The 24,018-nt window shown below is 36.8% G+C and overlaps 1 protein-coding gene and 1 pseudogene across 1 annotated transcript in view; both read right to left on the bottom strand.

The window, feature by feature from the left end:
• The window catches only part of DPY19L4 (dpy-19 like 4), a 59,174-nt gene that overhangs the window by 9,506 nt on the left and 25,650 nt on the right, over nt 1–24,018 (bottom strand). The window contains exons 7-15 of the mRNA XM_007453249.1: nt 21,871–21,994; nt 15,440–15,574; nt 12,808–12,939; nt 12,608–12,706; nt 11,975–12,048; nt 8,668–8,826; nt 7,649–7,768; nt 2,611–2,731; nt 294–350 (exon numbers count right to left, since the gene is read on the bottom strand). Of these exons, the coding sequence (XP_007453311.1) occupies nt 294–350; nt 2,611–2,731; nt 7,649–7,768; nt 8,668–8,826; nt 11,975–12,048; nt 12,608–12,706; nt 12,808–12,939; nt 15,440–15,574; nt 21,871–21,994 (1,021 nt within the window). The remainder of the gene's footprint in view (nt 1–293; nt 351–2,610; nt 2,732–7,648; nt 7,769–8,667; nt 8,827–11,974; nt 12,049–12,607; nt 12,707–12,807; nt 12,940–15,439; nt 15,575–21,870; nt 21,995–24,018) is intronic.
• Nucleotides 18,720–19,098, bottom strand: LOC103087000 (60S ribosomal protein L22 pseudogene; annotated as a pseudogene).

The following is a 24,018-nucleotide window of genomic DNA, read 5'->3' as shown; positions in this document are numbered from 1 at the left end:
GCCAAAATACTTTTTACTATTTACTAATAAATACCATTTATTCAGCCATTTCCTTTGTCAATTATAAACTGAATTAATACCAGTATTAGACTACAGAAAATTGCATCAGAGTAAAAATGTTTTACCTCTTGTATCATGCTCCTATTGGTAGAAAATTACGTATTATTAAGTATATCACGCTTTATTTTGTTAGAATACTGTTCCAATATAAGTATCCTACACACACATATAAATTTATCACTACCTTATAGATAACATATATTTTCATCTTATGAAAAATCTAATTTTCTTACCTCTTTCCATAAGCTGACACCTATTATGGTAGGGACAGCCATGCTCAGAATGAGAGCCTAAAATGTTAAAGCAAAAAGGGTTATGGATAAATATATTTCAGAATGTACTATAGAGGTACTAGACACTGACTCTATGACCAATCAAATATTCTTACAGTTATAACAATTTCAGTCAGAGAAATTGGAGTCAGCATGGAACCTAGGTTCACAGAGTGAGATGGGTGAAGAATAATAAATTTTATATCAAGCTGGAGACAAAGTGAGAAATACATATTTGCAATATAAATTTAAGGCAGAACATAAAAAGGGTAATGCACATCGCAATATTTCAAATAGTAAGTCAATATTTGACAATTTTTCCAGGAATTTAACTTATGAAGAGCTTACAAAAAACACTGAACTGCTATGAAAATAGCTAACAACAACAAAAAGACAATGAATTAACACAGGAAAAATAGCCAATATACATCAATATACTACTATGCTAAGATAAGAATGCATAAATTCCTCTGGAAAAAGACTGGCAAAATACAACTTGACTATTATTAGAGATAATTTATCATCTTCCTACCAAAACCTGTTCTCTTCCTATTGTCCCATGTCTGTTGGTGACCCCACAATCCAGTCACACAAACCCAAAACCTAAGAAACATCTATGATTTCTCCCTATTCTTCATTCTCCCATACTTACTGAGGCACCAAATCTTATTACTCTTTAACTATTTTTTCCACTTCAGTGTAGTACAGTATTAATTAAATGGGCTTTGGAGCTAGAAGAACCCGGGAGTGAATCACGGTTCTTACAACTTATGTGATCTTGGGTGAGTTATTTAACCACTTTATGCCTTAGTTTCTTTGTCTATAAAATACAGATAATAAAACTTAACTAACAGGATCTTTGTAAGCTTTGAATAGCATGTGAATGCTTCAAACAGTACCTGACACATAGTGAGCTCTCAAAACAATTGAAGTTTTTATCGTTTCCATTCTCCATGGCCTGTACCTGGGTGACAGCCTCCTTCCTGATTCCAGTCTCTCACCCTTAAGCCCATCCTTCACAGAACTATAAGGGTGAGCTGAGAGAAAATGTAAGGCTGAGTCTCCCCTGCCCTTGCATAAACATGTCAATGTCTTCCTACTGCCTGTGGGATAGCACCAAGCACGACAGGACACTCAAAGACCTCGATGACCTTACCCTCCTCGACTTCTCCAGTCTCATTTCTTGACCACTATTATCTCACATTTTATGTGCCAACAAAACTAAATATATCGTGCTTTTTCTCTACCTCTGTTTTTATTCCCTTTGAATACATCAAAGGGAATCCCTAAAAAAACTGAATTAATTAGCCCTTCTCTGTTCCAACAGCACCCTATCAACACTTCTTATCTGTTTTTATGACTGGGAGACTATAATCCACTTGATGAAATTAATCTCTTTGTTTTCTTTTTTTTTTTTTTTGGCCGCACCGAAGGGCATGCAGGATCTTAGTTCCCCAACGAGGGATCGAACCTGTGCCCCCTGCAGTGGAAGTGTGGAGTCCCAACCACTGGACTGCCAAGGAATTCCCCTAATTATGTTTTATTTATCTTTTTACTGCAAGCATATTACACATAGCAGACACAGTGTAAATGTTGCATTCTCACTGAAAACATTCCATAGTTCTAAATCAAACTGAGAAAAATATTATCAAAATTAATTTTTGAAAGCCTCTCACATTGATTCACTTATATTTTTACCTTCTATTTTTTAAGTAGTCTGCACTGAAAACACCCTACTTTTATAATCAGAAATTATTAAAAAATGTTTGCCACAGAATCTTTTTCTTTTTTTCTACCTATAAATCATAATGCGATTTACTCATGCTATTATTTTTTACAAATTTATTTATTTATTTATTTTTGGCTGTGTTGGGTCTTCATTGGTGCACGCAGGCTTTCTCCTTCTCTCATGTGGGCGAGTGGGGGCTACTCTTCGTTGCGGTGTGCGGGCTTCTCATTGCAGTGGCTTCTCCAGTTGCGGAGCATGGGCTCTAGGCGCACAGGCTTCAGTAGTTGCAGCAGGCGGGCTCAGTAGTTGTGGCTCATGGGCTCTAGAGTACAGGCTCAACAGTTGTGGTGCACGGGCTTAGTTGCTCCACAGCATGTGGGATCTTCCTGGACCAGGGCTCGAACCCGTGTCCCCTGCATTGGCAGGAGGATTCTTAACCACTGCACCACCAGGGAAGCCCTACTCATGCTATTTTAATTGTATTCATGTGGTTCCCATTATATAACTGAAAGAGAAACAAGAACTTAACACAAAATAACAATGACTCACCAACAATACTGGGTGTACAGTTCGTAATCGAAGCCACTTGAAAAGTGTCATCCAAAGTTCAGGAGAACATACACCAAATGCTGCTAACATGCACACATAAGGAGTCCAGAGGTATTTCAAGCTGGAAAAGACAGAGTCATACATGAGCTATCCTATAAACATCATTATTATGTGATTTCTCTTTTCTGAGTTCTTTCCTAATACTCATGAAAATACCACAATGTCGAAGGAGAATGAAAAAGCTTAGCCTCTAATTTTCAGCAACATATTGTTACTCACTTCTTAAATAATCAAGAGACATGTGGGTTACTAAAATGAGGATGAAATAAGACATTAATATAGATGAGGTGTAGTAAAATTGTACTCTTGGAGAGAACATAAACTGTTATACTTTTTCAGAAGGCAATTTGGCAGAACCTATAAAAATTCTAAATACAAGACAATCCCATTTCTAGTAAACTAGCCTACAGACATATTAGCATAAATGTATAAAGATATACATGTGGGGTTTTAACTGCAGTATGTTGTTTTAATTGCAAAAAAAAAAAAAAAAGAAACCTAACTATCCTTCAACAGGTACTGATTAAATAATAAATCCTTATGAAAAACAAAAAAGCAAACTGCAAAATTTTATGTATACTGTTACCCTATTTTGGTAATTTTTTTTCTAATGTACATATATGCAGTATAGCCAAAAAATAACATCTGAAAAGATATTGCTGACAGTTGTGACCTCTGAGGACTGGGACAGAAGGATTTTCATTTTTTACTTCATACATATCTATATTATTTGGGTTTGTTACACAATCTGCATTATTACTTTTGAGATTAATTTTTTAAAAACAGGATTGAAAAATTAGGGCCCTTAACTTAAAAAGATTAAAAATCCAGGTGTACAGAAAAATGAACTTGTGCAAATAAAAGGCAGTACCTTACTTTAAGTTGTAACTTGTACAGGAAACAAAAGAAACCCATCACTCTAGGTGATGGTAAAAGCTGAAGACAGAAGAGGAAGAGTTTAGAAAACTTTGTGGATGTCATTGCTTCACACAGATTATCAAGGAAAAATAACATCTCAGAAGATAACTTTTGTAGTTAAGACTAAGGAAACAATAAGATCCTTCTAAGATATATTTTTTGATGACAAAAGCCCTCAAGGAGGGCTTTATTAAGATGGAATAAAACTGAACACGTGGGAAACAATTAGAAAATAAGTATAAAAATTTATATAATGTCTAGGGTGATATGAAAGCAAAAGGACAAATTTGAGAATGTATTTAAGGTTTAAAACAATGAATAATGAATCAGGCTTTGAGAGAAGTAACTGGATGTATATAGAATACATGTTGCTAAGACAGAGGAATTGCATTCGTTTCCTCTGGTTAACCAGTTACTCCTCCAACCAATAACTTCCCCATTTCAGAAAATACCAAACCTATTTTTCCAGTCAGCCAGAATCAATACTAGAGTCTGGTTTATAACTCCAGGAGAGACTACTCACATTGAATTACATGTATATGACATTCCTTGGAACACAAACTCTCTGCTCTAGACATTGGACCATTGTGCCAATCCACTGATTTCTTCGTATACAACCGCTCCTTACCATTTTATTTCAATAGCCAGCTAATTAACATCTCAACTTTTAAATTCTCTTTCAATTCAACCAAATGCCAGATGAATCCTTTTCAAACAAAACTATGAGAAGATATGTTCTGTTTAAAACTCTTTAGTTTCCCAATACCTACAGAAATAAATGAAAACTCACCCAAATGGTTTTCAGGGCCCTCTAAAATATGGTCCCGACATACCTTTTCAGTTTTTTCTGCTATTTCCCCAAATGATTAGAGTTCCAGCCAGGGTTTGCAGAACAATCTCAGTGTTTCCATCCCATAATGCACACAAGTTTCTCCCTCCTGGTAAAACTGCACCCCTCTCTAGTTGCTGCCTTAGCCTCTGATTCCCTGTATAGCCAGACTTCTTGAAGTCTACACTCATCTCTCTTTCCTCATCTTCCTTTCTCTCTGATCACATCCTTTAAAAACTCTTCCTTTGGCTTCTGAATTGCAACTCTTCCTAGGATCCCTCCACCACAGTCCCTGCAACTCCTTATTTAGTTTCCAATTCCCAAATATCTTAGTTTTGGCCCCTTTACTCCATCTCTATTGCTACTCACTTCTAGATTCTACTATGATACCTTCTTAACTGGTTTATCTTCCTCTAATCTTATTTCCCTCAAATCTTTCTCAATCATTGCCAGAGAGCTTTTCCCTAGAAGAGTAAAGCTGACCATGTCAAATTTCTGCTTAAAACACTTGATCTGTTCCCTGCTTATTTTTCCAGACATATCTCGCTATTTCCCTCACATTCATCCCATAGTATTGATTCCCAAAGAATACTTCTTTTTCCCAGATTATTATACACACACGCACACGCATGCACACACACACACACACACACACACACACACACACGTGAGAAAACTGACAGCCTGGCCAATCTCTATCTCTCAAGACTGTGGCCCTGTTTAGAAAATCTCCCTTAAGCTGATTTCCCCTACCTACCTTCCACAAGTTAGTACCTCTCCTCTGGATGACCAGAGCACCCTCTGTATACCTTTCTCATAGTATTTTACTTTGTTCTAGCTCTTGTTTTACTTATCTAGAATAGGAACTCTTTGAAAAGATTCAAAAAGACTAGATTTCATATCTCTCTAATCCCTACTGCCTAGCTGGTAGAGTGCCTGGTACCTCCTAGGGGACCATGCAAGTTATCTGCATGAATAGATGATCATGTCTTAGAGGTCTAGTGAGTAAATTAGAGAATTAAGGACCAATGATAGAATAATGCAGATTACATGTTCAAAAAAGGGATCTTGAACTTAAAATGACAGATCCAACAATGAAGAATGGTGGGAATAACAAAAAGTTCTTTTTCAGAGAGAAATAAAACTGAGGAAGGAGGGGAAGGAGGGGGAAAAGGTAAACCATGCTCCAAATTCTAGTACTACTAGGCAACAAGATGAGAATCAAACCCTGAATCACTTAAAATATTCATGGATTAATACACTTCTTCATCCTACTTAGGTACTATGGATTGCTAACTATTAGAGTGAACCTTATTCTCACTTCAAGTTTCCATAGAGATACCCCCTAGTCATGGGTTTGGCAGTCTGATAAAGTCTGTGGACCCCCTTATAAGAAAACATTTCTAAATGCATAAAATACATAGGCTTACAAAGGAAACCAATTATACTGAAATACTGATATTAAATAATAAAATTTGTATTTGTAATACAGCAATATTTGTACTTGTTTATTAATACATTAAATGCAGGTCTAATAATTACTATAATTTTGAAGTAGTGATGTATATAAACAATATTCAAGATGCCTGTAAAAAACCAATACAATGAAAAAATAACTATGCTTTCTGTTGGTGAAAGCACCACGGGTACTGCTAAAATGACTGTGATTCTGTATCTGTATTCATAATTAAAGGAAACTTAAATCTTATACTATATCAATATTCTTCACCTCTCCCTGATTTTATTCCCCTCCCTATACTTCAGAACCCTAACTGCTCCTCCTTGTGGCAGCAATTTATCTGATTTGTGAGTGTGAGGTGACAATACTCAACAAACACTTATAGGCTTTTACATTTTGGATCTTCCTTTTGCAGCATGGGTGTATATAGGTGCAGCAGGTTTACCAAGGCTCTGACCATTCAGGAGGGAAGGCCTGAAATTTAAGGACTAAACTCAGTTTAGGGTGGAAGATATTCAAAGGCCTTTTGGTCACACATGAAAAAGAGTTCTCCAATGCAACTTTTATCAGATGACCAAAATATATTTCTCATATATATTTGGTTTTTAACCACGGGTTTCTGGCTCACAACTCCCCAAACCCTTGGAATTTCCTAGGCGCTGAGAGCTTAAATGTATCTTTTATTATGTTAATGAGATAACTTTTGGAAAGCAGCTAAGGATAGGGACTGGTTGCCAGTGGAGCCAACCAGGTCATGAGAGGGTTGGAACTTTCAGTCCTACCCCCCCAGACCTCTGGGGAGGGGAGAGGCTGGAGGCTGAGTTCAATCACCAATGGCCAATGATTTAATCAATAGTGCCTATGTAATAAAGCCTCCATAAAAACCCAAAAGTACAGGATTCAGGAGCTTCCCGGTTGGTGAACATGTAGGGATTTCTCTCTCCTGGAGAGCATGGGAGCTCCAGCCTTTTCCCCATACCTTGCCCTATGAACCTCTTCCATGTGGCTGTTCCTGATTTATATCCTTTGATAATAAACCATTAATCTAGTAAGTAAAATGTTTCTCTGAGTTCTGTGAGCTGCTCTACCAAATTAATCAAACCTGAGGAGGGGGTCTTGGGAACCTCTGATCTATAGCCAGTTCACCAGAAACACAGGTGACAACCTGGACTTGTAACTGGTGTCTGAAGAGGTAGCAGGGGAGTTTTGTTGGACTGAACCCAAGCCTGTAGATTCTGATGGTACTTCTGGCAGATAGTCAAAATTGAGTTGAACTGTAGGATACCCAGCTGGTGTCCAGAGAATTGTTCGTTGGTATGAAGAAACCTCCTCCCCACTTTTTTCATACTCCTATGTCTTATTTCTCATCTGAGTCAAACTTCAAAGAAAAGGGTATATTGAACCCTTACCCTCATAACACCATTTACCTCTCCTTCGCTTATCAAAGTTATAATTTTATTTTTGTGTGGTTAGCATCTGTCACCTTCATTAGACCATGAGTCACATAAGGTTAGAGCATCTTGTCCACCACTGTACCCCCAGCACTTAGCACAATGCCTGGCCCTTGGAAAACATTCAATAGTTTTTGAACAAATAAATTACTAAGTAAATATCGGTTCACTGGACTATAAACACCTCTCTAAACTCCAGTTAGATTAAGGTTTTTTTGAGTTTTTATAGTGTTTTTATAAATGTATTCTTGAAAGTATCCATTAACTACCATTAGAAAGGACAATTCTTTGTAAAAACAAATGGCTCAAATATACACTTACCCTTCTATAATCATTGCAAGAGAGCCCAATAAAATAGTGTGAATCACGTGATAAATTATTTCTGGCCTTTCTCCAATTTGTCCATCTTCAAGCGTAATAGTTTCTTTCAGGGACTTACCACTACTGAAAGAAATGTGTTTTTTACTACTTTGAAAATATTTATTTGAAAAATCAAAGATCTTTAATATCTTCATAAAAAAATAAAGGTAGTTCTTAAAATTTGAAAGTATATTCTGCTGGTCAAATACCTAACTTAGGTAACTCCAAGTTTTTGAAAATGGTTATTGAAGCTTGAAGACAACTGCCTCAATAAAGACTAAACATGAAAGTTCAGGAAATATAATAAAAAAGATACATAGGTTCCTTTTCCAAGATGAATTATCACTAAACTAGTGATTGCTAAATCAATATAGTTAAATAATAATTTGAATTACTAAGTTCTCAAAATTAAGTTACTACACACAGCCTCCTTTCAAGTTTGATAAAAATATTTTTAAATAGTCAAACTTTATAATTTAAAATCACTTATACTACTAGTTTCAAGTAAGTAGAAAAAATTATGCTTACAGTAAATTAAAAATCTGAGTAAATTAGTGAATGAGTCTGTAAAAGTTTAACTGATTATTTAAATATTATTCCTGCATTAAAAATGGACATTGCAGGGACTTCCCTGGTGGTCCAGTGGGTAAGACTCCACACTCCCAATGCTGGAGGGCTGGGTTCGATCCCTGCTCGGGGAACTAGATCCCGCATGCATGCCACAACTAAAGAATCCACGTGCCGCAACTAAAACCCGGCACTGCCTAAATAAATAAATATGAATATTACATATTTAGATGTATAAGGCTTAAATTTGAATTTCATCTACTTAACTTATAATGATATTTTACACACTGATAAAGAGAGAATTCAATTAGAAACTCTAAAACACACAAATATTGGAAGGATATTAAAAATAAGTTTTATATATTTCCATAATTTATTAGTTAGTAATATGATTGGTTCTCCTAGGTACTTACTTAATTCTCCTAAAAACAACCTGAATCACAGAAAGAAAACAAGTAATTAACACTAAAATATAGAAAGGTAATAAAGAAGACTGTGTCAATCGCAAAAAAAATTCTTGAGATGGTGCCTGAAGGGATTCTTGACATAGGAGCCAATTCATTGTAAAATTCCTACAGAAAACAAAAGCATGATATTAAAATCACAGATGTTTTAAAGTACTGAACTTAAAATTATTTTTTCCATCTCAGTAAAAACTAAGACAGAACTAAATGCATTTCCTAAATCCGTTAACTTACAACAGAAAGGTCATACCCTTTATAAATGAAATAGCATTAGTAACCCTCCTCAACAAACTGCCCTAATAAATTTAAAACTACTACTTTTTTATGATCCAGCAATGTGACCACCTCTAGAACCCAATACAGTTTTAGGGGAGTTTTACTTTCTATTTTTACTTGGAAGATAACAAAAGAATTCAACTGTCTAACCTCTAACAGCACTGTCCAGTATGATAGCCACTAGCTACACGCAGCTAATAGCACATGAAATGTGGCCAGTGCAAATGGAGATAGTCTTTAAGCACAAAATACACCCTGGACTTCAAAGATAAAAAAGTCAAGAAAAAAGGAATTTAAAAAATACAAAATATATCTCAATAATTTTAAATTGTTTACACATTAAAATAATATTTTAATATATTGGATTAAATAAAGTATGTTATTGAAATTAAATTCACTTGTTTCGTTTTACTTTTTTTTAATGCAACTACTAGAAAATTATGTATGCAACTAATGTCATATTGTTATTAGACAGCCCTGTTTTATATTGATAAATGTAACTTGACTAGGACCCATTTTAAAAAGAGGTATCTAATTATTAAGACAGAAATCATAAAATTTGAAATGTAAGTTTTTTGAGCTATAACAGTCAGGATAAACTTTTTTTTTTAACCCACACTAAATACAATCAACAAGCCTCCTAGTTATACGTAGATTTATCTGCATTCTCACTCCCAATCCATCTTCAACCTCCATTTAATCCTCAAATTCCTAGCCCTGGAGGAGGAGGTAAGCGATGGAATGATGTTCAGGAGTGCTCACGGATGGATTGAGAATGCTTCACAAATCACTGGGTTGAAACTAAAAGGTTAAAGTTTCACAATGTGCCAAACAGCTACACAACTGTATCAAAGAGGCTGCCATCAAAATATTTTGTACCTAGGACGAAAGCACTTTTTAAAAAAATCTGCCTACTAAAGTAACTAATTCTATAATGTCTAATTCAAATTCCAATTTAATGATATTCTTTCCATAACCCCAGTCTCAATCCTTCCTTCCCCATATTCCCATGGCACTTTAATTATCCCTTTATTATAGTGCTTAATGCAATCTGCTCTGCGTTAGATTGTAGTCATTTTTGTAACCCCCAGAGCACCTGGCCCAGTAACTTGCACATTAAATAAATATTTATTAACACTTCTTTACTGATTCTTTTCTTTTCTTTATTTATTTATGGCTGCGTTGGGTCTTCGTTGCTGTGCACAGGTTCTCATTGCGGTGGCTTCTGTTGTTGCGGAGCACGGGCTCTAGGCGAGCGGGCTTCAGCAGCTGCGGCTCGCAGGCTCTAGGGCACAGGCTCAGTAGTTGTGGCGCACGGGCTTAGTTGCTCTGCAGCATGTGGGGGCTTCCTGGGCCAGGGCTTGAACCCATGTCTCCTGCATTGGCAGGCGGATTCTTAACCACTGCGCCACCAGGGAAGCCCCTTTTTTAACATCTTTATACTTTATTTTATTTTATTTTATTTTTCTGTGGTACATGGGCCTCTCACTGTTGTGGCCTCTCCTGTTGCGGAGCACAGGCTCCAGACGTGCAGGCCCAGCAGCCATGGCTCACGGGCCCAGCCTCTCCGTGGCATGTGGGATCTTCTTGGACCGAGGCACGAACCCGTGTCACCTGCATCGGCAGGCGGACTCTCAACCACTGCGCCTCCAGGGAAGCCCTCTTTACTGATTCTTAAAATTCCGTCTCAACAGAAATGTCTCCTGAAATTCTGGTGAATTACAAATCCTGATATCCAACTGGCACATTTGCACACAAGGCACTTATTATTTATACCACCCATGCTACTAATTGTATAAAAACTATCTAATGAGCCAGCAATATTCTTAAGGACAAGATTAATAAGCCTTAATCTTAAAATACCCAGTATATTACCTTGTGAAGCCTAGTACCTGACGTGAGGAACAAAGGCGCACTATAAAACATCAACTAAGAAACACTGGACAAAAGCAGACCTTAATGCTAGGCTCAGAGTCTTCCAAGGCTAAAGAGAAAGTTAGTGAAAAGGCCAGTCAATTATGGAGGTCTGCAACCAACTTTTACTAGTTGCCTGCTGAGTGTCAGGCCTACAAATACACCTGAAAAAGACATGGTCCCTACCTTTATGAAGCACATGGCCTCTTAAAGGATCCTTTTATCTTACTAGATAGCCATATGCGATTTACACTTCAGAAGACTTCTCCAGTGTTTAAGCAATGTCAAACACTTGGTTAACTGATATATCACAACATAAAATTTCATTCACAGTATCTAAAATCCCATGTAATCCCAGCAAACAATTATAAGATTCTACGGTCTACTATATGAACTAGAGATATGTATAGGTAAATATATTTTTTCTGTTATGCAAATGGACTCTATCAGTCCATAAAATTATTTATTTCATTTTAGATTTAAAAAATGCATTTAAACAACAAAAGGTACAACATTATCTTTGAATTTAAAAAGTCAGCTTCTGGTCCAATCCACTATTATGATCAAAGATAAGATTCTTTGCTATGAAATAAATATCTTACTGACCACCCCATTTTTAATGCCTATGCCCTTTTTTTTTTAAAGTATAGATTTGGAGCATATCATGAACTTTTTTTTTTTTATTGAACTATAGCTGATTTACACCCATACTCTTTGTAATATAACATTTTGCAGTTAGTGGTTAAAATTTCCTTGGTTCTTTATTCATTTTAAATCTTTAATTTATTCTGACCTTAGATTGTATCATCACTCCTCGTCAAGGAAAGTAGCCTCAACATACTGTGATGCTATTGAGGTTTAAGTATATCTAATTTTAAAAGACCTAAATGAGATTTTTTTTTAAATGAGCAAAGTATTAATGTCTTATTTCTTCTAGATATTGTAATATCCCAAATTATTTTCTAAGTGGTATGTAATTAGGTGTGTACTCCCTCCTTTGATAATTTTTGCTCTTTATCTTCTAAGTGGTATAGAGTTATGTAAACTTACATAATCTAAAACTTACTTAGTCATATTTAGTCCAAATTTTACTTCAAGGAATTTCAGCATATGTCCATTTTCTTTGTGTGGGACAAACATCTGAAGGAGGAAAACACTAGTTACAACAAAGAACTATTAGCTAAGTTTATAACAATATGCTTTAGTCCAATACTAGAACTAGAAAATACAGCAAGACTACAAAACAAAAAATATGAATTAAAGATACATGATGTAACTATGAAGCAAGGAGATTTATTGGCACAGTCAATCCCATTACCTTATAGTTAAGCATAAAACTATAATGGGGTAAGAAGATTTTAACCTTATCCCACCTGGCTTAAATAACTTACCCACTCTTTTGAATGTCTTTGACTCATCTGAATTTATTCCGTATATTACATAGTGTTAATTGGGTAATGATGACATTTTAAATTAAATGAAAAATAAAGTGTAATTTTTAAAAAGTATTTCTATAGGAAAGACTCAGAATCCTATTTTCTCACCTAATATACTAGGTATGATTATTGTTCAAATAAACATGTTACTGTACAAACTCTTACTTTGCTATCCCATTATTCTCGTTAAAATTTAGCCCAGTATATTTATTTCATTATTCAATTTGCTCTACCACATGAATCTCAAACACAGAGTTACTTACTTTCATTATAATATTCAATGTCACTGTCAGAGTACACACCAAGTAAAAATTAATCACTTTCATTATTTTAGCCACGAAAGTTCCTTTCTTCACATTCAGCTATGCAGGGAGGAAAATTATATGAACAAAGAAGTGAGGTTTAAAAAAATTAACAATTTAAAAATTCCCCCCAAGAATGATAAAAAGGCAATTCTAATTACCTGAAGGCACTTAGCAAGCATTAAGGCTATTACAAAACTTAATAAAGGAGATACCAATAAAGCTGAATTCTCAAACTGCAGTAAATATCCCAGAAAGAGAGAAAATATATAGATTTTATAAACTTCATGAACCTGTTGGGACAAAAATAAAATGAATGAGAATTAAATAAATTTTATTGTACATCTTTTCATTACATAAGATTTGACTACAATTGTAAAGTAAATGCTCTACTATAATTTTGGACAGTATTATATTTACAACCATTCAATTCATAGTTTTAATGCCATGGGATGTAACTAATTTATCACTTCCTTTTTAGAAAGAACTCTCCGCAAAGTAAAAAGCTTTGAAACCATGGATGTCTAAATCAGACTGGAAGAACCTTCTTTAATCCCAGGCTCTGACTTAATTTCACTTGGTTTGTCTTGTCCATCTATGCAACATCAAGCTGCATAAATCAAAAATCATAACCATTAGCAGCAGTTCCCAAAACCTACCCGGTGAAAATATACTCCCATGAAATGTAGCACCAGAGAAAAGTATTTTGCACTTGGTCCATTTAACAGTGACAATAAGAAAGTTAAATTCAATTTCCTAATAGAAGATCTCCCAGGAAAGTTATGTCTTACTATATTTCTTTTCTAAAATTCAATAGTATAATAATTTAATCTACCATAAAATTAATTCCTTTTAGAAAGGGGAGAACTAAGACAAAATATAGACACTAGTTGGGGGGAGGGAGAAGAATCAAAAGGCAGAGTGTTAAAAGTTAAAGAAAAAAAACAACCAAAAAACCAAAAGAAAAAAAATCCCTAAAAGGCCAGAGCCATTTTTTAAAAAGATACCTCACTGTCGGGAGGCTGAAGCAATGACAAGAGAGGGCTTCTGGGTGCTGGTAATGTTCTATTTTTTTCATTTTGGCTGCTGGTTCTCTTAGCTCCAAACCTATCCCTCTATCCCGGCCTCGTAATGCTGGAGCCGGCTTCTTCAGTCTACATTTCTGCTTTTTCATTTGGTTCCCTATTAATCTCTGCCAATCCATGCTAGTGAGAGATAATAAGGTTGGAGGAGAGAGCAGGGGCGTGTTCCTTACTGCAGCCTGCAGTTCCTGGGAGGATCACCTCAGCAATGCTTCTTCACTCCAACAGAGTAATTCCTTCCTGTTAAGGCAGCTGGATGCAGCTGCAGTTTCCCTAACACTTGAAGAACGAGCTTTATCACATCTTCTTACCCCAGAGATGGCAGAATCAGCTGGCCAGAGTACCATTCTCAGAAGTCTGGGTCCCATTTCCACAGAGCCCTTCTCCCCAGTTCAGAGATACAGCAAAGCTGAGCAGTGGCCCTTCCTCAGAAGTCTGTTTCAGCTCTACAGGGTTCCCTCCTCTAAGCTTCTACGTTTTAATAATTCCAAATTCTTCCTTTCAGCCCTCAGCTCTAGGGGTGGTAGCTGCTTCCTGAAGTTGCTACCTCTATAATACTTTCAGGTACTTATTACCTTTTCATTTAACAAGTTAACAACTTTATACTTGGTTGATGATTGTTTATATTAAATTCTCTCTATTGAAATAACCTAAATGTTGGTACTCATCAGAATTCAGGACCATCTGAAGAAAAGGAAGAGAAGAGTAAGAAGATTCCCAAATTTCTGGCTTAGACAACACATTAAATACTTAATACATGTTTATAAATAAAGAAAAAAGATAAGAGAGGGCAAAAGAGAAAAAGATAAAGAAACAAAGGAACAAAATGTTTATGGGAACCTTTACTGCTGACTGAAGTATAAATTGATATAACCATTCTGGGGAAAGGCTTGGTATCTTTAGTTAGATTGAATATGTACACATCCTTTGACTTGTAATTCCACTATGAATTTGACTTGTAATTCCACTACATATTCTAGAAAAATCTTGCACTTCTGTGCCAGGTGACATGTATAAAAATGTTATAGCAGCATTGGTCATGTGAACAATAAACTGGAAAAAACCTGAAATGTTCATCAGCAATAGAGTACATCAGTAAATAAAAATGAATGAAATATAGCTCTGTACATCACCAGGGATGAATCTCAGAAGCAAATCAGGCAAAAGTAAACAATACATTATTTGACAACATAGTTTTACGAATACACAGATAGGTGGTAAAAAAACATAGAGAAAAAGAAGGAAAGAATTAACAAAATTCAGGACAGTTAGCCTCTGATGGGGACGGAGCAGGATGTGACTGAGAAAAAGGGGCTTCTAGTGTTCATAATGCTCCATATCTTGGCCTGGGTGTTCAAATACTCATATTTTTTCTATACATTGTATATACAGCATGCATATACTCTTTTGTACATTCCTATATTTCACCTTTTTCTTTTTTAAAAGAAACAGAAAGGGAAGATGGAGAAATGGCTAGAAATAGAGAAGGAGCACAGGGGTGACTCTGGTTAAGCAGACCATGTTTAAGGGAATTTCAAAGTGCTTCTAAAAGGACTAGGGGAGAATGACTTTAGCAACCTTTTGAGTAGAAGTATAAATCAGAGCCTATTAAAACTTTCAAATTAAGTTTAAAAGCTAAATGGTTTTATACAACCCTATGAAGACATTTATTCTCTAGATTTAAAATCATAATTTTGAAATGCCATAATACCTTTTCACTCTGCTCCAGTGAAAAACTATCTAGCAAGAAGAGAGATATTGCTTGAAGAAACAAGAGATAGTGGCTGTACTCCCACATCATCATAAATGTGTAAGTTGAAGCACTCATCAACAAGTAGCAAAACCTCTAGGGAAAACAAAGAAAGAAACTAAATATCAACAGCTTCATTACTATAAAAATCTAGGAGGTTGTCACCTCAAATATTGCAGCTCTGTTACTGGTTCCACTTTAATGCTATACAATTTTTGAAACTTTGTTTTTAAATCACATAATTATTAAATCCTTACATGAACAATAAGATCTTAAATCAAGCACTCTAGAGAGAAATCAACCACTTGCCCTTCAATGTTCAACATTATACTGAGAACTTCAGGAAGACAAAGAAAAAAAGAAAATTCAGTACAATTTCTTTCACCCCAAAAGAGATAAAGGAATAAATATTTTTAAATGGTGGCTTTTACTAGACTTGACTGCTCGGCTTTAGTTACAGTGGAAGTAACTCCTTTCACTCTATAATATTTTCACTTCCCTGGTGCTTCATATTTTCCTAAGAGCTTCCATGTGATTAGTCTATTTATGTCTCAGCCCATTCCACACCCCATGGAAAAAAGCCCATTTCTTTTTTCGTTTCCTTTCAGCACAGTGTGGCCTTACCTTTTCCCAAAGTTCATACTGTCAACCATATAAAACTCTCAGCTGTTTTCATCTGCTAAAGTACTAAACACAAGGATTTCACTGCCCTTGCCCGAAATATGCCTGGCTAAAATCTATTCTGTCCTTCCAAATGTCATCTCCCAAGTGATCCCTTAGTGAGAAACCAAGTCTTAGCATATTTGTAGCAACAGTCTCAACTTCTTCTAGGGACCTACCTTTTTATTCCTAATTCCTCCATCAGCCATAGTGTCAATAGAATTGGTTCTGATAAGAACAATGAAAGGACAATAAGAGTCAAGTCAAGAAACCTAAGATAAGAACTGTGTTCTCTAAAACTAAATCTTTCAGACTCAGCTGACTATACTCAATGATAAATTCCAGAGTCAGAGATACCTCAGACCATCAGCAGATGTAAGAATTTTTCAGCATCCTGAATAAGATGAAGACCAGATAACAAAATGAAAGAGATGGAAAAATTCCACCAGTTGATCAAATATCAAGGGCAAGGCCCAGAAGGGCTCAGCACTAATAGAATACATAAGCTTCTGCTCTATCTATCACCATAGCTGTAAGAGAAAGTGTTCTGGAAATCTTCTAATGTGGAACGACAGCACTGTAATAACCAGGCCTAAAACCATTTTCCTCAGAAAAACCAGCTCCAGAAATCAATGAAGGGTCAGATCTAGATTCAGCTTAAGTAACCTACTGGCCACTAAGAGATTACTTTGGGGATGCTAGCGAAAAGCTACTACAGTATAATGAAACAAATTGCCAATTCCAAAGGTCTATTCTCAAACTACTCTAAGAACATGCAGTGAAAATATAATAGAGGGAATTCCCTGGCGGTCCAGTGGTTAGGACTCGGCGCTTTCACTAGAAGGGCCCAGGCTGGACCCCTGGTCAGGGAACTAAGATCCCACATGCCGTGCGGTGCCACCAAATTAATAATAATAATAATAATAGGAACACATGTCAAACACAATCTGGAGAATGACCTAAGTTTCTCCTTTCTCTGGACATTTTCAAAATTCTATGCACTCTTGTCTACCCCTTACCTTTCTCACTTCATTTTCAACTATGCCTTTATTGTCAGCTTTTTTATATACATTACTTAAGTAACATTAAATGGGTTTCAGTAATCAACCACAGATATCTCTGGATGGCACAGGTAACTGCACAAAAGATTTGAGCTTTGATATCCTGATGCAACTGGGACATGAGATCTAGTCTCAAAGGTGGAAAGCAAAGTACAAAATACATGATTAAAATATCCATGTTCCTATACTACTACACAGTAACAAAAAGGAGCAAACTACTGGTACATGCAACATCAACTTGGATAGATGTTTATGGCATTAGGCTTTATGAAAAAAGTCAATCTTGAAGGATAACATACTACAGAATTCCATTTACATAACCTTTCAAAGTGACAAAATTACAGTGATAGAGAACAAATCTATGGTTGCCAGAGGTTAGGGCTGAGGGAAAGATATGACTATTAAGGGGTAACATAAGTGACGTATAGTGTGTGTGTATATATACATACACATCTTGATTATGGTAATGGTTACTTGAAACTACACATGATAAAAATTCATACAATTAAACACCCTTCCCCCCCAGAAAAGGAATGCATGTAAAAAAGTTATAATAAAAAATACATATATATATATTTAGTTTGAATTAGTTCACATGAAGTTGCAAAAACAGTACAAAGAATTCCCATGGGACTTCCCCGGTGGTGTGGTAGTTAAGAATCTGCCTGCCAATGCAGGAAACACAAGTTCAATCCCTGGTCTGGGAAGATCCCACATGCCACGGAGCAACAAAGCCCATGCGCCACAACTACTGAGCCTGTGCTCTAGAGCCCGCGAGCCACAACAGCTGAGCCAGCGTGCCACAACTACTGAAGCCCACACGCCTTGAGCCTGTGCTCCATAACAAGAGAAGCCACCGCAATGAGAAGCCGGCACACCGCAATCAAGAGTAGCCCCCTCTCGCCTCAACTAGAGAAAGCCCGCGCACAGCAACAAAGACCCAACACAGCCAAAAAGGAAAAAGAATTCCCATGGACTGCCTCACCCAGCTTCCCTCAATGACAATATCTTACACGACCATTATACACTGTCAAAACCAGGAAATTGGGCTTCCCTGGTGGCTCAGTGGTTGAGAGTCCGCCTGCCGATGCAGGGGACACGGGTTCATGCCCCGGTCCGGGAGGATGCCACATGCCGCGGAGTGGCTGGGCCCGTGAGCCATGGCCGCTGAGCCTGCATGTCCGGAGCCTGTGCTCCGCAATGGGAGAGGCCACAACAGTGAGAGGCCCGCGTACCGCAAAAAAAAAAAAAAAAAAAAAACCAGGAAATTGTCACTGATACAATACTATTAATTCAGGTACAAACCTTCTTTAGATTTCAACACACACACACACACACACACACACACACACACACACACACACACACACAAAGGCATGTGTGTATAGGGTAAGTTCAAGGGGAAGCAAACATAATTGAAGGACTGGACAGTTTTGCTTTTTATATAGATATATTTTTTGGTTCCTAAGTTTTATTCAAGAACTCATACAAAAATACAAAATACACCAGATAATTGAGTTTTAGTCCTCGTCTTCCTCCTCTTCTTCATCTTGATTAATGTGGAAGTAACGCAATTCATAACTTTCTTTGCTGTTAGCAACTACGCATAACCAATCACAGATTATTCTTCAAATATTTTTTGGTGAGATATTTCAAATACCTTTTGGAAAAAGGCACCTCAGAAGTTACAGTAATCTTGCTTTTGCTTCTTTCAATTGTTACAACACCTCCACCAAGATTCCTAGCTTTTCCATTCACTTTCTCCCCTGAAGAAAATGCTCAAAGTTGGCAGCATCCGTGACTTCATCTTCTACAGAATGGGTATAGTCAAGAGTAAACTTTAGGACCTACATCTTTTCTTTGCCCACCCTGTGCCACGAGATTTTTAACGGGCACCATGGCAGCAGCATAGGCAGAAAGAGCAGTTTTGCTTTTTAAAAAATTGAGTTTTAAGCTGAAGGGTTAAGAATACAGTAAACTTGCTTTTTTTTACTACCATGTTTTTATAGAATCCTTAATATTGTTACCCCTTTAATATTTTCATAGATATTTTGCTCTTGCAGTGTACTCTTGAATACCAGATGAGTGGTTAGTTATAAATAATCAAATAACTGATAAGGACAATTTTCCTCCTTTACCTTAACACGAAGAGAGGAAAAAAGAGAAAGAGGAAGGGAGGGAAGAAGGGAGAATATTATGGAATACTTTCAAAATACAGAAAAATAATTGTGGTTAAATAAAAAAGGAGAAACAAAATGTAAACTAAAATAGGAGTATAAGCTATTCTTGGATCCCTTCAAAAAGCACCAGGTCCTTGGTAAACAACAGTAAACTGAACGGAAATATACTTTTCACTGTATACCTATCCATTTGCAATGACTGAATTCTTTTTTACCATCTGTACAATGTGAATGTATTACTATTTTAAAAAATTTATTTATTTATATATATATATTTTTGGCTACATTGGGTCTTCGTTGCTGCACACAGGCTTTTTCTCTAGTTGCAGCGAGCGGGGACTACTCTTTGTTGTGCTGCACAGGCTTCTCATTGTGGAGGCTTCTCTTGTTGCAGAGCACGGGCTCTAGGTGTGCAGGCTCCAGTAGTTGCGGCATGTGGGCTCAGTAGTTGTGGTGCATGGGCTTAGCTGCTCCGCGGCATGTGGGATCTTCCCAGACCAGGGATCAAACCCAAGTCTCCTGCATTGGCAGGCGGATTCTTAACCACTGCACCACCAGGTAATCCCCTGTATTACTTTTTTAATTTAAAAAAGTTAGAATTTAAAAAAATACTAGGGGTTTCCCTGGTGGTGCAGTGGTTGAGAGTCCGCCTGCCGATGCAGGGGACATGGGTTCGTGCCCTGGTCTGGGAAGATCCCACATGCCGTGGAGCGGCTAGGCCCGTGAGCCATGGCCGCTGAACCTGCACGTCCGGAGCCTGTGCTCCGCAACGGAAGAGGCCACAACAGTGAGAGGCCCGTGTACCGCAAAAATAAATTAATTAATTTAAAAAATTAAAAAATAGTAGAAAGAATAAATACATAACATGGCAATAAAAAAAAGTTATTCAGAAAAATATAAAATATAGTATAGAAGGGAAAAAATAATTTTACATTTCATTCTACCTTTTCCAAAACTCCTTCTTTTAAAATAAATAAGAATAATGTTTTATTAAAAAGATATTTGAAAGGGAATTCCCTGACGGTCCAGTGGTTAAAACTCCACGCTTCCACTGCAGGGGGCACGGGTTCAATCTCTGGTCGGAGAACTAAGATCCCACGTGCTGGGCAGTATGGCCAAAAGTAAAATAAAATAAAATAAATATTTGATAAACCTTTTTTTTGGCAACAAAACTTTCATATTAATTCAAAATAATGGTAACTACAAAGAAGCTTAGGCAGTTCATATTGCTATATTATACACTTTTATTCAAAAACTGAAGAACTGGGCTTCCCTGGTGGCGCAGTGGTTGAGAGTCTGCCTGCCGATGCAGGGGACACGGGTTTGTGCCCTGGTCCGGGAAGATCCCACATGCCGCGGAGTGGCTGGGCCCGTGAGCCATGGCCGCTGAGCCTGCACGTCCAGAGCCTGTGCTCCATAACGGGAGAGGCCGCTACGGGAGTGGCCACAACAGTGAGAGGCCCGCGAACCGCAAAAAAACAGAACAAAACAAAACAAAAAACTGAAGAACTATTCTTTCCTAAGAGGCAGTTACACAATCTAACAGGAAAACAATCAAAGACTCCCTATTATAGAAAATATTCTTTCTCAGAAAGCTGTTTATACAAAACCAACAAAAGGAAAATTACAAATCTGAAATGTGTTCTTATTATTTTAGATAAAAAAGGAAATACTAGTGTTATAAAAAATGAAATAACGTTTGCTATGCTCAGGACATCTGACATCACTGAAAGGAGGAAAGAACATTTTTCAGAGATTTCAAAAAGGAACCATAAGTAAATACAATTTCCTGGCCAACCAGGTCCCTACAGTCCCTTTTTCTAGCCAGGAATTCTTAACCTAAGACAGCCAGACTGTCAAAGGATTGCTAAATTTAAGTCAATTTCAGTGTAATTGGTTGCCTTTTATAATCACATTTATTGTATGCATTTAAAATCATTATTCTGAGACAGAGTCTCTAAGCTTCACTTGACTGCTGAAAGGCCTTATGGCAAGAACAACAACAGCACAACAACAGTAAGAATCTAAACTATCCAGGATAGTCTCCTGAAGCTCACTAGCTTACCTACACCTCAGTCACAGAAAACATACGGGCCAACAAAATATGCAATGCTACCATTGTTGTCCCTTGTAGTCACTCTTTATATCTTCATTAATATTCTTCAACTTGTGATGATTAAAGGCCATCAATGTTCCAATAGTGAGAGAAATGGTAAAATAACGAGACAGATTAATTTTCAAAATAAGATATTCTTCATATATTTGTCAAGTAACTGCACTAAAACAATATAACATCTCCATTCTCATAAATATAATTTACTGTCAATCAGATTACAGAACAACAGTTATAACAAGACTACCTAACTATATCCTTTACGGTGTAGTAACCAGGTTTCACTGAATATAATTTAACTCTTAATATGAATAACTTTAAAACAATGTACCACATTTGCAATACACCAGAATTGTGACAAATAAATTTGTATCTTACCTCTCCATAAGAATTTAAGTTGCTTTTTAAATAGCCTGTAAGTGCAGCAACTTGGCATGCAAAATATGGTAGTGCCCAGTTTTCTCTTAAAGGAATGGAGTATTCAATTCTTGTCGTATCTACCCTAAAATAAACCACAGATGAACAGCAAAATAGCAAGACATTATATTTGTGTAACACTATACTTTTCAAGGCATTTTCACACACTGTTGTTCTCCATATCCTGTGAGGCAGGCATGGACAAAGCCACCATTACCTATACAGCATCTTTGAACAAATTAATAGTGTTTCACCCTTACCTTACCTCCTACCCAGGAAGACTTAGTGCTGCTGTGTCTGCTTGATGAATAGATGGGCCTCTGTGAGAAGCTGAAAAAGGCATCCCTGCTCTGGGCAGTACAGCCTCAGGCTACAACACACAGCTTGCTGCAGAGTACACTGGAGTTCAGCCCCCCACCCTCCCTTCACTTAACAAGATGGCTATCCCTCTCTAAAGCACAATGTGCACTACATAACTAGCAGGCCTGGCAGATCCACAGTTCTTATACTAACCCTTATATAAAAGGAATATGAAGTTCAGAGAGGTGATGACTTTATTAAGTCATATAGCTAGTAGGTGACACAACTAGGATTACAATGCATATCTTCTGATATCTAGTTTAATACTTTTTTCAATCAGCAGGTCACCCAGAATTAACATTACAGTAGTCCTTTACGTGATAGATCCGGAGAGATTTGAAAATCTCCAGAATCAAACACAATGTCTTTGCAGGCTCCTCCTAAGTTTCTCCTCTATCAGTTTTCATTGAGAGCCTGTTGTCTCCCATGCATATCCTCACACCACAATGGACTCCCTTCCCAACAATAATTAAATCTGGATCTCATAAACCCAATGGCTATTTCCCACACAAAAAACAAAGGTGCTACTGCTTAAAAAACTTCATGAAAATTGCTGCATAATTCTCCTAATAGAGACAAACATTTTTGCGTGTAATTTAGTTCAGTCAAATTGTGGTATAGGGAATTCCCTGGTGGTCCAGTGGTTTGGGACTCCATGCTTTCATTGCCGAGGGCACGGGTTCAATCCCTGGCCGGGGAACTATGATCCCAGAAGCCACGCGGCATGGCCAAAAAAATAAATTAAATAAATTAAAAAAAAATTTTTTAAATGTGGTATATAGCCATACAATAGGATACTACTCAGCAATAAAATGAACTATTGATACACCCAACATACATGAATCTCAAAATAATTATGCTGAGTGGAGGAAAAAAAAAAACCGAAAAGGTATATGCTATATGACTCCATTTATATAAAATTCTAGAAAATGCAAACTAATTTATAGTGACAGAAAGCAGATCAATGGTTTCCTGATCTTTCCTGATTTTCTACAGCAGTAGAGGTGGGGTAAGAAGAGGAAAAAGGGAGAGATTACCAAGGAGCACAACAAAACTTTTGGGTATGATAATGTGTATTATACTGATTTTGTTGATGGTTTCACAAGTGTGTCTAAATGTCTAAAATTATCAACTTCTACATTTTAAATATGTACAAGTTTATTCTATGCCAATTACATCTCAATAAAACTTCTAAAAAGTATTAGAAAATAACCTGTGTTCTATGAATGTATATGTAATTGAATATATATACATAAATTAAAAACATGAAGATCAAATGAAATAAAAGCTGGAAAAAACTTAGTACAGTGTCCAGAACCTAGTAAACAGTATTAGATCTTATCTCTTTTATAACTCTGTAATGAACTATTTTTACTTAACAATATATTATGAGCATCCTTCCATAGTATATATGTCAATATACTTCAAGAATATTGAATGGTCATGGCACATAACTGTACAGGTTTATCATAATCTAACCAGTTCCTATTGTTATACACTTACATTGTTTCTGGCTTTATCTATTAAAAACGGTTTTTAAAAACAGGAACCAGGGCTTCCCTGGTGGCACAGTGGTTGAGAGTCCGCCTGCCAATGGGGACACGGGTTCATGCCCCGGTCCGGGAAGATCCCACATGCCGCGGAGCGGCTGGGCCCGTGAGCCGTGGCCGCTGAGCCTGAGCGTCCGGAGCCTGTGCTCCGCAACGGGAGAGGCCACAACAGTGAGAGGCCCGGGTACCGCAAAAAAAA

The sequence above is a fragment of the Lipotes vexillifer genome, unplaced genomic scaffold (genome assembly GCF_000442215.2).
Source record: "Lipotes vexillifer unplaced genomic scaffold, Lipotes_vexillifer_v1.1 scaffold1038, whole genome shotgun sequence".
NCBI classification, from domain to species: Eukaryota; Metazoa; Chordata; class Mammalia; order Artiodactyla; family Lipotidae; genus Lipotes; species Lipotes vexillifer.
This window is presented reverse-complemented; position numbering and strand designations above follow the sequence as displayed.